Source organism: Tetrao urogallus (assembly GCF_951394365.1).
Source record: "Tetrao urogallus genome assembly, chromosome: 2".
NCBI classification, from domain to species: Eukaryota; Metazoa; Chordata; class Aves; order Galliformes; family Phasianidae; genus Tetrao; species Tetrao urogallus.
This window is the reverse complement of record NC_136814.1, coordinates 62693035-62707989: the sequence shown is the minus strand read 5'-3', so window position 1 is coordinate 62707989 and position 14955 is coordinate 62693035. Positions and strand designations below refer to the sequence as shown.

The window sequence follows — 14955 nt, the reverse complement described above, 5'->3', positions numbered from 1 at the left end:
TATTTTCTCATTTGTCCAACTAGATGATGTTTCAGAACACTCATAGACGCCTATAGCAGCCTAATGATTAACTTGCACTACTCTTTAGGATTAATCTTAGCTTTCAGAAAGGTGAATTTACCATCTGACTGACTAATCTAGCTATTGCCTTACTTTGATATTCACATTTTCGCATTGCGTAAGGATTCAAATACTACACTTCTAGCAGCAACGTTGAAACTTGAAGGTGTTGATAAAAAATAAAGATTTGTGATGTCATTGCTTCTGAAGAACCTACTTGTGAATATGCATTGTAATACACTTTATATTTCATGTTTAAATTCTAGCTACAGAAAGCAGAAACCTAGATATCAATTGCAATACAGGAGAGAGCTAAGAAACTCTGTTTAATTATTCTTTCTTCCAAAATAGGTAGATACTCTTATAATGATGTACAAAACACACTGTCAGTGTGTCCTTGACAATGCAATTAATGGGAACTTTGAAGAGGTAAGATTGTTTGAACACACATTCTTGGTATATATACATAGGGAGCTAAGAAAACATTATGTATGTCCATAATTCTGGTTCTTACTCCTTTAGATTCAGCATTTCTTATTACATTTTTGGCAAGGAATGCCTGACCATCTTCTTCCCCTGCTTGAGAATCCCATCATTGTTGACATCTTCTGCGTTTGTGACTCGATTCTGTATAAGGTAGGTTAGGCATTTAGTTGCATGGATAATCTCAGCCACGTTATAGCTTTTATGTGTGTAAAAACAGTGTCAGTGTTACAACAGCAGGATGTCATTGCCTGCTTTCTGCATCTGTTTATGTGAATCAGCAAGGAGAAGAACGCCATGACTACAAGCAGCTCTCTAATTGTGAAATCCTTACCTGCTTTTTGAATTCAGCTAAAAGAAGGCTTGTGCGCTTCACTGACAAGGCTGAATAAGTTAAACCTGAATGAAAACTGAAGTCATGTTTTTACATAAAATACTATTGCAGTGTGATTCCACTTGTGGATCCACTACTCAGAGGCTACGTTTCATGGTACAGAGCAGGAATAATACTGAATTAAGATGTGCCCACTTTTCTTGCCTTTTAGCACTCCTTTCTGTTCCCATACTGTTAGATGTATCAGCAAAACTGTTAAATTGGCTGCATTCTGAGCTGGTTCAGGTTTTTAAAAAATAGTAAGAAACATTCTTTTGTAGAATTTTTGTGCAATATGAGCTCTTAGATCTTTTTCCTAGCATGATCCCACATATAGTTGTGCTAGTGAAACTAAGGAGAATTGCAAGGGCACAATTAAGTAAGACTAGACCGTAGTAAAAATAAATTAACAAAGCTCTTGTGTTTTTAGTTTGTACAATTAAATAATTAACTAATAAGTGTGAAGTATCTTAAGTTCCTATTAAATAGTATATTGTTTAATTAGGAAATAATTTTCATCCTCTCTTTAACACATTTTTGCAACTGTATGGAGGAAATAATTAATGGCGTAACAGTGAACACCAAGCAGTCAAAGGAAGAAACTTGAGGCTGTTCAGCACTGAGTGCCTTATTATTATGTATCTGTCATTCTTTAATGCACAATGAGGGGAAATTTCCAAGGGAAGAAAATATGTATTTCTTAGAAACATATCAAGCTATAAAGTGAGAAAGTAATTAACAGTGAAGATGGTATTTACTACCCCAGAAATGAGTCATTATGCCTAATTTGTTTGTAGAGGATATATTGTACACTGTGTTTGTAAGGCTTTTTCTGCTTTAAATCTTATGGCCCAGTAGATCCAATACTAACTTTGTTGATAATAAATATTTAATCTAATGGACACTTAAATGCTAGAGGAGCTCTGAATTAGAAATTTGATAAAGAAGAGCTGTGCAAAGTTCATGAATTTATCATTGTCCCTTCTCTCTGTTTTTCACCTTTACTTTCTTATTATTATTTCAGACATTCTTGTTAGCACATCCAAGGAGGAATTCCACTGTGTTGTTATCAAACCATTTGAATTTTTAACGGAAAAATATTTTGACAATATAGGTCATCTAACAACTTTGCCTTCTGCAATAAGCTGCCCCAGAAGACATGTCAGCTGGCAGAGTTTTTTTTTTTTGCCAAAACAGTTCCATAATACCACAGTTAGCTGTAAGTGATCTGTCAAACTCTGAAGAACTTCAATGCCACATGCAATACGACAGTAGGAAGAGTCAGGCAGCTAATAGTGTTTGAGGACTTGAGAGACTCTTGAGTACCTGCTTTATATTGGGACTAACAGTGATGTCTGAAAAGTCAAAATGGTTAGGCACCTCACTTCTACTGACTGCTCTACTGTAAGGCAGATCTACTGTAAGCAGTAACATGCTGCAAGAAAGCATACATTAGGAGTGGGAAATATCTAGCTGTATAAAGATCTCATATACACCTATGTAATTGTGATGGGAGAAAGATGAATACAGTGAGAAATCTGGACTGTAGGTTGAATGGCTTTATTCTGTATAAATTCCCTGTCCTTATCATTTTACAATCTAAGTAGACAAGATTGAATAGAATGAAGTATCCAGTGGAAGTTTGATATCATTTTATGTTACCTTTTTGAAGGTTCTTACAGATGTACTTATCCCTGCAACAATGCAAGAAATGCCAGAAAGGTAGGTATAATAATGATACATTCTAATTGATAGTCATATCCCAATAAAATGGAGAACAAATAGCAGAAATTCTGTAATCTAGAGATTTTTTTCTCACAATATTTAAGCTCATTTTTAGAGAAGTAAAGTAAGTATGGCGAAATAATATCAGCTGTGGGAACAGCTATAGAAGAGCCTTAAAATATTAGAAAGTATTTTTATGTTCTGTTTTCTGGCTTGTTGAATATCTTGAAATAAATTTCTTCTAGACTAAAGCCTTGGAAGACCAGAAAAGAAATAAATATGCTATTGTTGTATGAGGAAAAATAATTGTTATCTCTTTTTTTTCAGAATACTTTTCAGGTTTGTATCGTACACATCTTCATGGTATCTAAGCATTTTTTTTTCAACAAAACAGTTAGAAGAGGATTATTATAAGATACCTCTGAACCTTCTCACTTTTCCTTTCCCTTGGAGGCTGTCATATTTGGGGTCTTATGTCTGTCTAAGATCTTGAGTTTCAGACACCTGTAAAGGTTCTTGGATTTGTTATGGTTTATTCTTAAGGCTAATTGTTTTCAATCCATTTCAACTGGCAGATAGCTTACATTTTTTTCTCAGAGGGGATACAGATCAATACCTGGTCAGTTTTGGCCTTTTGATGATCAGTCATTTCCTGTTTCCTTTCAGGGATACCCGAAGAGTAATTCACAGATCTGTCCAGGATTCTGTGAATTATTTTTAAACAAATGCAATAAATCTTTTATTAGTATTTCTCTAAAATACATTTTTTACTGTAGTTTACTGGCAGATATAAGAAATTTTGCAAAAAACTGGGAACAGTGGGTTGTTTCCTCTTTGGAAAATCTACCAGAAATCCTGATGGATAAGAAACTGCCTATTGCTCGAAGATTTGTTTCCTCCCTGAAAAGACAGACATCGTTCTTACACCTAGCACAGGTAAACAGAATAAGATTTGTACATGAAAGATTGACAATTATATTCTGTTTATCTTTCTGGCTAGCAGATGTTAATTTTTTGTATTTTAAATGTTCAGCTTCAGCCATGGAAGACTTATGCCTTGCAGTTTTTGGTGAATGAGAACGAAGAGGCCATAAACAGATCTTCAAAATTTTGTAGTAGAAAAGAGAGAAAAGACCATGGTTATGGTGAACTACTATCGTGGGAGTATTTGGCAATCATATGATAAAGTGGAACATATGAGAATTTTCTTTAGTACCTTCTTGCCTTGCAAAGGTTCACTGTCTTGTCCACTGTGTCCTTTATTGAGTTTATCCCTTCTAAATTTTAACTGCAAGGAATATGTGATAGACAGCTGAAGGTTCCAAGGCTGAGTTGGTAGGATGCAGATATTTGCAATTAGGAGGCACCTCCATATGAAGATTTAGTAGATTGTTGAAAAGGATACAGTACCTTTTTCAGAGCTTAGGTGCTAATGGAGCGATCTTTTGAGGGAGCAACCCTCAGGTATAACTGTAGATGCACCATATATTCTTCTTGATTTAGACTTCTGTTGTATAAATCTTAAAAGTAGCATGTGGGTGATGTGAAAATTATCAGGAAAGGAAGGTACATAACAAAAATATTAGAAATCTAATGGAAAGAGAATATTATTTCATCTGACCTCCAGTAAACACAGCTAAGAAAAAAACAGCTACTGATTCTTTTCTGAGGAGAAGCTTCTCAGAATTTTGTCTTGATTTCTCTTACAGATTGCTCGGCCAGCACTTTTTGATCAGCATGTGGTGAATTCCATGGTGTCAGACATCGAAAAAGTTGATTTGAATAGTATTGGCTCTCAGGCACTCCTTGCAGTCTCAGGGAGTACAGATCCTGATGGAGAGGTCTACAATGAATGTAAGTCCATGGTGATATATTTGTAATGTTAAAATAAATTCACTCTTCATTCCATGTCATACTACATAGAGATTGTCAGAGAAGAGACACAAAGACACTGCATTCTCTGATCTAGCTCATCATTAACTTTAGATCAAGAAAACCAATTTGTTGCCCTAGCATGTCCTACAAAAATATAAGCTTGTGCTGGGAAATCATCCTAGATAGATGATTTTAAATGGTTGTTGAAAAAATCATTTCCATGTCAGTTGCTAATTGTAATAAAATCCCTTTTGAAGTTCTATCTTATCATGTGGGAGTATTAGCATGGATTCTTGAAAAATGTCCCCCAAATCACATGTAATTATAGTTTAATTTCATGAATATTCAGGCTAGATTACATTCTTTGTTTTTGTTTTTATTTTTGACCAAAAGCTGATCTGTAAAAAAAAGAAAAACGTAACTTTCTATGAAGTATAACAGCTATTTTAATAAAGAAAAATTGAGTGAAGTACAAGTGCAGAGGATGATAATTTTTTTTGCAGTTAATTTTATATACGCTTATTTCTGAGAAAGATATTGATATTGAGATGTTGTTTAAAAGATAATTCTTGCCATGGGAAGTATGGTGACTAGTTTGGAGAACTGAAAGAATAATAGCAAGGTGTTATCTTCTATGTATTGTTATTTTGATCAGAAAAGTTTGTTCTCTTACATAATGAATCATAATCCTATTCAGGCACTTTCTCAAGAATGGGAAATAAAGAAGTTAACTTGTAAAATGTAAAGGAAACCAAAGACATTATAGAAGTCTGTCACATTACAGATAAAGCTGTTCTACTAAACTTAGTAATAGGTAGGTTTTCAAGGATGAGCATTAAAATGAATTTAAAACATCCAATTTTTTTTTTTTTGCTTTTATTTTCTTGTAAAACTATATGTTATCATTGTAATGCTAAAATAAGTAAAATATATATGCATAATAGATGTGTGTGTCTGCTTACTTCACTGAAGAGCAGTTCATTTCCTCACCGCTCTAATTCTTTGCCTTTCCTTTCGATGCTACAATTTTGTCATACAGCTGATGAGTGGCTTTTTCTCATGTTCAGAAGAACATGGAATGATATATTCTCCTTTTTCACATGGTAGATGACTCTATTAGTGTATTCCAAGAACTGAAGGACCTTCTAAAGAAGAATGCCACTGTGGAATCATTTATTGAATGGCTGGATACTGTGGTTGAGCAAAGGGTTATCAAGGTACCTTTTAGATATTCCACCTGACTCAAGACTACGTAATTAGTTCTAGTTAATCATGTTGAATGCTGTTGAATATTTTTACATTTGTGAAAAACTAAGTAAGGTGAGCCAAAGTTGTTCTTTAGAGTAGCAGATTTTTCTTTCATATTACTGAGATGTTACTGCATGTAATATAGGTTAAGTGCAATAGGTGGATTCAGAAGTAGATAACTTGTGGAAGGCTTTCTACAGACCAGAATTGAAGATGCCATGTTATAGCTTCACAAGGTGCTTAACTTGGTAATTGAGACTTTTAACGGGATTTTTTTAACCAGTTTTATGAGATACTTCATAATCACAAATATTTTATACATGTATAATTACAAATAATCATACTTTCTCAGGGACATGATTTAGTGGAGGGTTGTTAGAGTTAGGATGATATGGTCAGGTTGCAGTTGAACATGATCTTTAAGGTTTTTTCCAACCTGAGCAATCCTATGATTCTACTACAGTTCAGAACAAAGTAATTGAGTTTTCAGCTGTAGCTCAAGGAAGATATATTAACCCAATTTGTGAATTAATGTAAACCATCAGAAAGAAATGTAGCATGTGATAATGCTTGCTAATAGCTCTGGAGACTGTATTTTCATCAGGTCCTATCCTGTCTGGTAATGCTATGATAGTTTATTTACCACTTTAGGGACTACCTTGACATGAATGGGTGCAGGAGGAGTGCAGTTAGCTTTGACTTGCAGAAGAGTGCCTCTGCCAATTCACAGAAGTTGACTTGTTACTTTCCCTTTCTTGTTTTCCCAAATTTCACTGGGTACATTAATATTTTCTGTGAATTTACAAACATTTACTATAAGCTCTGAGCAGCACAGTGAGGTGTTTTGGGTGAGTCAGGGCAGTAGAGCCTAACCAAACTCTCAGAAGCACTTGTATAGGCACAAAACTCTTACTGAGGCTGAGCAATCACAGTTTATTTTAGAACTGATTGATTGCAGTCTAAAATTGACTCTCCAACTTCAAAACACAATTCTCAGTTAACAAGCCAGGTAAAAACAATGAAGCACCCTCCTGTTCATTGTCTTCTATGTAATACTATTTTATTAAATTTAAAAGGTATGTTTCCTAGCATTGTTCTCCTGTAATTAGGAGTAGGAAATACCAGCAAGTCCTGATATCATACTAAATCCACTGGGTAGGAGCTGAGCACTTACAGAGCATGTAATCCTTCCACTGTTGTCTTCTGTTAATGCTAAAGTATGATTACTCTCAAACTCGCACAACACTTCCCTTTTACTTGCTATTTGAGAAAGCAACAGTGCATATTTTCACCACATGAGCAAATCAGAGTATGAAGTGAGCAGCATTAAAAGCCTCACTGTTACAATAATAGGCATATCATTTTATAAGAGAAAGTCTAGCTAGTATTATAAAGATTACAATGAAGTAAAGAGACTAATTTCCATTAGCTTTTGTATGGAATAACATGGCACCAGAGGATATTTTTTCTTCTTGTCCTTTACAACTATACACATACAGAACTATTTCCCATTTCCCATCTTCAGTATTAGAACATGAGGTTTTTTTTATATTCCTTCAGGCTACAGCAGAGTCCAAGCAGTAAGCAGTTTACTTCATTGAATGTGGTCAGATCTCCACTCTGGTTGCACTGAAAAGAGTGAATGCTACTGTTTGTCACTTTAGGACAGACTTTATGAAGGCAGTTTAAATCAGGCAGCTTGGTTCCCTCTGCCACATGAGCCTGCATATTCAGTTCTCCTTTCTCCTTTCCTGTGTGTAGAAAGCAAGTTAGTATAACTACAGTATTCTGCTACTTCTGTCTTTCAGACAAGCAAGCAAAATGGGAGGTCATTAAAGAAGAGAGCTCAAGACTTTCTTCTCAAATGGAGCTTTTTTGGTGCTCGAGTGATGCATAACCTCACTCTGAACAACGCCTCAAGTTTTGGTACCTGGACTTTGTAAAAACACTTACATTTTGTACATATGTGCCAACATTTAGCTACCTTATGCTACTTTCTCAGCAGAGGAGCCTTTCCTAGCCCAAAGATTTTTTTATCAAAGCCACAGATACTTTGTAATGTGCTTTTCAAACTAACATTTCACAGTAAATGATAATAATAATTTATTGGTGATCTATGTCTCATGTTCATTTTTCAAGATAGTTTTTATTAAAACTGCTGTTTGATATTGCCTTGCCATTTGCAAACTAAAAACTGTTTGCTTTAATCTGACACTGGAGCATAACTACATATCTCAATAGCAGACAGAAAATTCTAATTATTTATTTTATATATGGACCAAAAAAAGACTGCTGTTATTGCGGATATGCTTTTTTGTTGTTGTTTGTTTATTTGTTTGTTTTTGTAAGAGCAAAAAGAATTTGACAGGTCAGCTTTGTTTTTCAGTTCTGAAATGAGCGTGCATTCATCAATATTTTGTGGCTTTTAAAAATTAAGTTTCACTTGTCTGTCTTTAGAAATGTTTATATTTTTGAGGACTCTCAGAAATAGTATTTTATAATATAGAAAATGCTAGAGCAAATGAAATTAACTTTAAATACAATGTATCATTTCTCAGGCTATTTCTATAGTTGTAGGTACTTCATTATCTAAAATTCAGCAGCTATTTTAAATGACTATAAGGACAGACACATTTTTAATGTGATACATCCTTGAAATAAGGTTGAAGACTTCACCAGTTATTGTCTGGTTACTTAGCACAAAGCAAACAGAAATAGAGCAGAGGCATTCTAGCAGACTTCAGTCTTATCTAGCTCCACTGTATGCCCTCTTCAAGTATAAAGCATGTCTCACTTTCATCAGTATTTTTCTTTGATGTAATTAGTGGTCAAATAGCCTACAGGACAGTAAACAATTGAGCTAGGTGGGCCAGTGCAAAGAGAGATTAGAGCTAGAAGTTAGGCACTATCCAGTGTTGGTCTTGCCAGGTCATTTAAAGTCCACAATTATTTGTTTGTTTCACCAGCTTCTTGTAGAGTGTTGAGAGATGGTCACAAAGATAACTTGGCTACTCTCCCTCTTTCTCCTCCTTAAAGGTTCTTTTCATTTGATCCGCATGCTGCTAGATGAGTACATCCTGCTTGCCATGGAGACGCAGTTCAACAATGACAAAGAACAAGAACTCCAGAATCTACTGGACAAATACATGAAGAATTTAGGTATCTAGAGCTTGGCTCTTTTGAATGTATTCCTGCATTTTTAGAAAATTGCATATTTGTTTAAACAAAAGTAGACTTATGCTCTTTCTTTTTGAATTTGTAGTTTTAGGTCACATTGTTAAAACCACCTGAAATGGTTGTGACCATTAATTCACCATTTCATTTCCACCATCAACCACAGTTGATATTGTTGAATAAATTTGGGGGGGGGGAAATATTACTACACAGGATCATGGAAATTATTATGGGTGCAACTAACACTCCTGTAGTTGCAGCTGAAGGGACACAAACTGGTGTGAAAAGAAGTATGTCTAGCAAAGAGCAGAAATTCCCAACCCAATTTTTCAGGCAAATCTGAAATACATAATTACACATTAAACTAGGAATGTATTCAATGTTAACAAATTATGAATGTCCCTTGAAGTTTGGAACACAAGGTTGGAGGCATATTTAGCAACTGACCAAAATACTGCTGTGGAAGAGAAACAGAAGAGCTTAAAATAATATCCTTAATATTTTGTAGCTACTGAGATTCAGAGTTAGGCAGTTGGAGGACACATCCTCAAGGTCTTTTGGTATGAAATGAAAGAATATTAAGAAATGGCATTTGATCCCTAAGACATGGATTAAATTGTGGTCCAAGTTACTCCCCCAAAATGTAGTGAAATTCCATTGGATTCTGCTGAATTTATGTTGATTAACATTAGCATCTGTGATCAGTACTGAAGTCTTTGCTTATTGTTACTCTGTTTAATCTGCACTGTGCTGCAACAAGCTTATATAGAATTTGTCTCACAGCAGATGGCTGCGCCTTTTCTCTTCATCCTTCAGGAAAAGCCTTGCCCTATGTAGCAGTTGCCTTTTCCTGAGACATTTTGGTGAAGTCCTTTAAACTGTAGCATAAAGCCATGATTTCCAGAAAAATAACAAAATTTCCACTGAATTTATCAATAGTACACAAAAAACTGAAAACTACTGATGATAAAAAATGCTTTTGTTCTAGATGTTGTATGAAAATAGATACACTTCAAGCATTCTAAAACTCTCATTGTTAAATCTTTAAGATGTAGTATCATGAGCTTCAGTGCAATTTACTTGACTGCATTGCTGACATTTACTTCAAGAGAATAAACCTGATTTATATTCACACTATGATGATTTCAGTAAGGAGCTGTTAATACAATTGACATGTATTACATAGATCTGTAGTGAGGGGATGTGATTTAGACAATATGCATTCTGATCTGGGAAGATTAAGGCTGGAGTAATATTTATTTTCATCTGTGTACAAGAAATGGAGGCTTCACTGTGTTTTAAAATAAGAAAACGAGTTTATGAACAAACCAGACATCTCATTTGCAGTATTAGTGTTGAATTTATGTGCAATGATCACACATAACAGCCACCAAGAGTTTTCCACTTATTATTCCAGATGCAAGCAAAGCCACCTTTACTGCATCACCAAGCTCTTGCTTCTTAGCAAATCGTAACAAAACTGCTTCTCTGCCCAGTGACTCTTCAGTCAAAAATGAGTGTCTAGCGGAGCAAACCTACGTGTCCTTGTCAGCTAGTCAGCCTAGCAGTATGCCTTCAGGTCTAAATCTCTTTGCCTCAGGAGATGGTGAGAATATGCAGCTGACAGGTATGTAGCAGTTCTCTTAGTCCTTCCTTCCCTTGTTTGCTTGTTAGTCTTTCATTTCACAATAGCACATTACTGTAAAAGGAAAAATGACCGTATGTGTTTATGGGAACCACTAGTAGTAACATCCCGCAAGCTCACCATCTGTGCCGATTCATGGAAGGGGGCAATTTTAGAGACCTGCCAGTAGTACATCCTCGTGATACAATGATAAAAATCACACACGTCACACGTCGTGGCTTGATGAGATTCTTGTGAGGCATGAACAAACATCCTGAGCATACAAGACTTTTAAATGCTGGGATTTCACACTGAATGTGCCAGTCTCCAATCTGGAAAATGGAATTCAGAAGCTTTCTAACTCAAAGCCGTGGATTAAAGAACCTACATTGCGTAGGCAGGAGCCAAACCATACACTTTGTAAAAGTTTCAGATGGTAACATGCACTTCAACAGAGGGTTAGTGTCTTAACAAATCCACTGCATTCATAAGAACTGCGGTATGAACACTAGTGACGGCTAATGCTTATTTATTGCAGGTCAGATGGAGCTGCCTCAAAGCACTGGTAACCTGATGACTCCACCCATTTCACCAGCCCTGGTCAGCCGAGGAAGTGTGATCAACCAGGGGCCAATGGCTGTGAGACCTCCGAGTGTAGGCCCTGTCTTATCCACACATTCACAGTGCTCTTCCTACTCAGAACCCCTTTATCAGACTTTGTCACAAACCAATCAGAACTACTATGGAAACAATTCCGGTTACCAGGCTATGTTCAGAACTCAGGCCCATTCCACTTCAGGAGTTTACCACCACAGAGCGGAGCACAGCCGATTCAATGCTTTGAGTGAACAGCAGTTCTCCAGGGACTACTTCAACAACAGTTGTGCTGTAACTCCATACAGTGCCAGATCACCTTCCAGCTATTGTCCCTCATCCATGACTCAGGATGCGCACAATATGCAGTTTCTGAATACAGGAAGCTTCAATTTCTTGAGCAACTCAGCACCTACTTGTCCAGGAGCAACATATCCCCCTAATGCTTCCAACGGTATAAAACATACTAAGAATATTTTATTTTTCCCTTTTGTTTCTCTTTCCTTGCTGGAGCGAAATGCTTTCTATCTGCCTTTTTTTTCTATGGAAGATATTTCAGCTCTTAATTATACCTTCATGTTTTTTACTTCTCTGATGACATGCATAGATAGTAAAGCAGCTTAACAAGCTACTTCAGGATTTATTTTCCTGTGGGGAATCCTCAGTTGACCTCAAATGCCTCTGCTACACCTCTGCCAGTCTTACTCTATCACCATTGCCATGTCTTGCACAAAACAAGAGAAACTAGGATGACTTTGCCATGTGTCAATCTCTTGAAAATCTCTCAAAACATTTACTATGAAACTGTTCCCCAGAATTCAAGAGTAAAGTTTTTGCTACAGTCTGCTTCAAAGATGTAGTCAGAAAAAAACACCACTCTCTTCTGGAGGAAAAAACACAATGGAAATATTGCTTGTATGTGAGTTTGTATATGACAAGTATGTATTACCATGAAATATTTTTTTCTGTGTGTATTTTTCTTGTTTGTCAGTTTCAGAAGGCAGGCTTAACTCCCTTCCACAAGTCCACATGACTGATATGAGTCCACATGGCATCTGTTCTGACCACTGGTTGCAGGGCGCTGTTTAATTCTGAACTTAGAATGGGATACAATAGAGATGCAATTCTGTAATGAAAGCATGACTGAACTAGGATTTATTTTGCTCTGCAGTTGTCTGTCCCCCTTTTGGGTCCATCACTGCATGCAATATTAAGGTGACTAGGCCATGTATGTACTAAATAACCTTATTCTCAAGAAACTCAGCTAATAACGATTACCTTGTGCTCCAACTCACCACAGGCTCCTACACTACTGTTTCTCTTCAATAATGATGTCACTCTACTTTCTCTTTTCCAATCTCCTGTCAATAGGATATTATGGAAACAATATCAATTATCCAGAATCTCACAGACTTGGATCAATGGTGGATCAACATGTTTCTGTAATCAGCAGTGTAAGTAGCATTCGACCATTGCCATCATACAATGATACACATGATCCACTGAACATCTTGGATGATAGCGGAAGAAAGCAAACAGGCTCATACTACACAGAGTCCTCACCTTCAATTGTCTGTCGAACTGCTATGCGTAAGTATATCCAAGACTCAGGAGCAATGAACTTTTTAGCACCTTAACAAGAACTGAGAGATAAATTGTAACTCATATATATATATAGCATCTAAGATGCAGTATCAAATAAAATAGCTAAGTGCATGGGATGCATCCTGTGACGTTTCCTTCAATTTTCAGGACAGTGAGTTGAATAACTCTTTGTTCCTTTTAAGAGAACTGTGATTCATTGTCCACGAGATTGGAATGGATGGCCTGAATTGCAGAAAATTACGTATTAGGAAACACTTTTTAACTATTAAGTGACCTGATAATGAACTGGGCTCCTCTAAGGGCTCTTCAGGATCCTCACTGTCAAGCAGATCAAATGAATCATGGCTCAGTAATGTCTAAATGTACACTTCCTGTATTATAGTCTCTTCCCTCCCTGTTCTCCAATAACTCTGTGAATTAGACAGATTTCCTACTGACAGTGAGTTACAGGTGAAATTACCTAATCTCCAATTTTTGATATATACATTAAACAAAAGATATCTGAGTTTGGCTTTGCATTCCTGAAAGACTCTGAAGTATCACACAGAAGAGGTAAATTAAGGCACAGTCTGTTCATTTGTCCACAAGGTTACCTCTTCCTACTACTTGTTAAGCGTACGCAGAAGGCCAGTCATTACTTGCGTCTTTAAGGCTTTGCAAGGATTTAATAGTCAGTTTTTTTTAAGGAAGCTAAAGAGCAGGGGGAGGAATCCAGAATCACCAGAGGGGGATTGTGTCTACCAACTTTCTTTTGTATGCTGTGTTGTGTGCTAGGTGATGGTACTGGTCCCATCAATGACTATGGACATGAATGGTGCAAGGTATGAAAAGATGATTACAGCAAATGCAAACAGCTTTGCAGTTCTCATGAAAGATGGCTCATACACAGGCCCATAGATGCATTTTTAGCAGAGTTCACTGATGCATTAGTTTTGGCTTGTTCCCTCATGCTTTTCTCAGAAACTATGAAGAGCCACTAAAGAAAAGTTGTAGAAGTAAATTCAGCGAAGAATAGAACTGTTGAAATTTCAATTCTTCACATGGTGCACCTGGTAGACCAGGATTTCCATCAGATGAAATTACATTGTGTTTTTGATGTTGGTTGTTGTTGGGTTTCTTGCTTGTTTGTTTGTTTGTTTGTTTTCGTTAAATGCAGTAGATAGAAAACTTGCAATTATGTTAACTGGTTTTTTTTCCACAGCTTCAAACATGCAAGCCACATCTTCACAGTGTATGTATGGAACATCTGGTCACTTCACTCCTCAAGAAAATCTGGAGTCCCATCAACCACCAAATAGAGACATGGTATCATCTTTACCACCAATTAACACAGTCTTCATGGGGACAGCTGCTGGAGGAACCTGAAGTGGGAGAGACGTTTCACTGTCTTAAGCTTACTTTTCCATTTCAGACGTTAAGGCTATGATGACAATTCTTGTATTGGTGGATTGCGGAAGTATTACATATAGATAAAAAATGAACCATTTTAGATTTTAGCACTCCTCCATGCAGCAAAGCAGATGTATTCACCATTTTTTTCCTACTTGTGAATCACTCAGGATTGTTCTCATTACAGCTTTTCAGTCAGAAGTTCAGGATGAGTATAAAGAGCTAGTGATTCTTGACAGCAAGACTAACTTGTAAATAAATGATTGAATCTCTTCCTAATTTATTAAGAACGATATTTTAGTCTTTCACATATCTTTTATATTAAAATGTTTATTTAATGCCTGTGTTGCTCACTATTTATTAGGACAACAGAGTAACTGTTTACTTTCTCTTATTTGACAATTGTCAAATTGTATCCTACCTCCTATGGAAATGTTTACAAGGTCAGTTTTTACTGTTTTAAATGAAACTAAGTCAAATTCTTACTTTTTTACTGTTGTGCTCTGGAAAATTAATTTCAAGTGTCTAGTGTCTACCTGTGTAAGCGGAAGTTCTCAGGAAATAAATAAAACATACTGTGGGATTTTTTTCCTTTAAAGTAAACTGCTTTCTCTTAAAACAAACAAAACATGCAAATATCATTAGCTTGCCAATGTCAGTAGCCCGTTACTGTAAGTGGTTAACTGAAACAAGTGAAACTACGGCACAAAATGTCATGAGATTTTTCAATATTACTTGTAGTTTGAGCCCCAGATTTCTACTGGTGGAAATTCACAAAAAGGTGCCCATCGTATTTCATGAGTTC

At 36.2% G+C, this 14955-nt stretch overlaps 1 protein-coding gene across 1 annotated transcript in view; it reads left to right on the top strand.

Annotated features, from left to right (window-relative positions):
- RFX6 (regulatory factor X6) overlaps positions 1 to 14126 on the top strand; it is a gene marked incomplete at both ends in the record, with an annotated part of 34656 nt that extends 20530 nt beyond the window's left edge. Inside the window, 12 exons of the mRNA XM_079550132.1 lie at positions 412 to 489; positions 583 to 696; positions 2589 to 2638; positions 3418 to 3577; positions 4351 to 4495; positions 5624 to 5733; positions 7573 to 7690; positions 8801 to 8923; positions 10356 to 10565; positions 11101 to 11610; positions 12528 to 12746; positions 13963 to 14126. Of these exons, the coding sequence (XP_079406258.1) occupies positions 412 to 489; positions 583 to 696; positions 2589 to 2638; positions 3418 to 3577; positions 4351 to 4495; positions 5624 to 5733; positions 7573 to 7690; positions 8801 to 8923; positions 10356 to 10565; positions 11101 to 11610; positions 12528 to 12746; positions 13963 to 14126 (2001 nt within the window). The remainder of the gene's footprint in view (positions 1 to 411; positions 490 to 582; positions 697 to 2588; positions 2639 to 3417; positions 3578 to 4350; positions 4496 to 5623; positions 5734 to 7572; positions 7691 to 8800; positions 8924 to 10355; positions 10566 to 11100; positions 11611 to 12527; positions 12747 to 13962) is intronic.
- Positions 14127 to 14955: the final 829 nt, after the last annotated feature.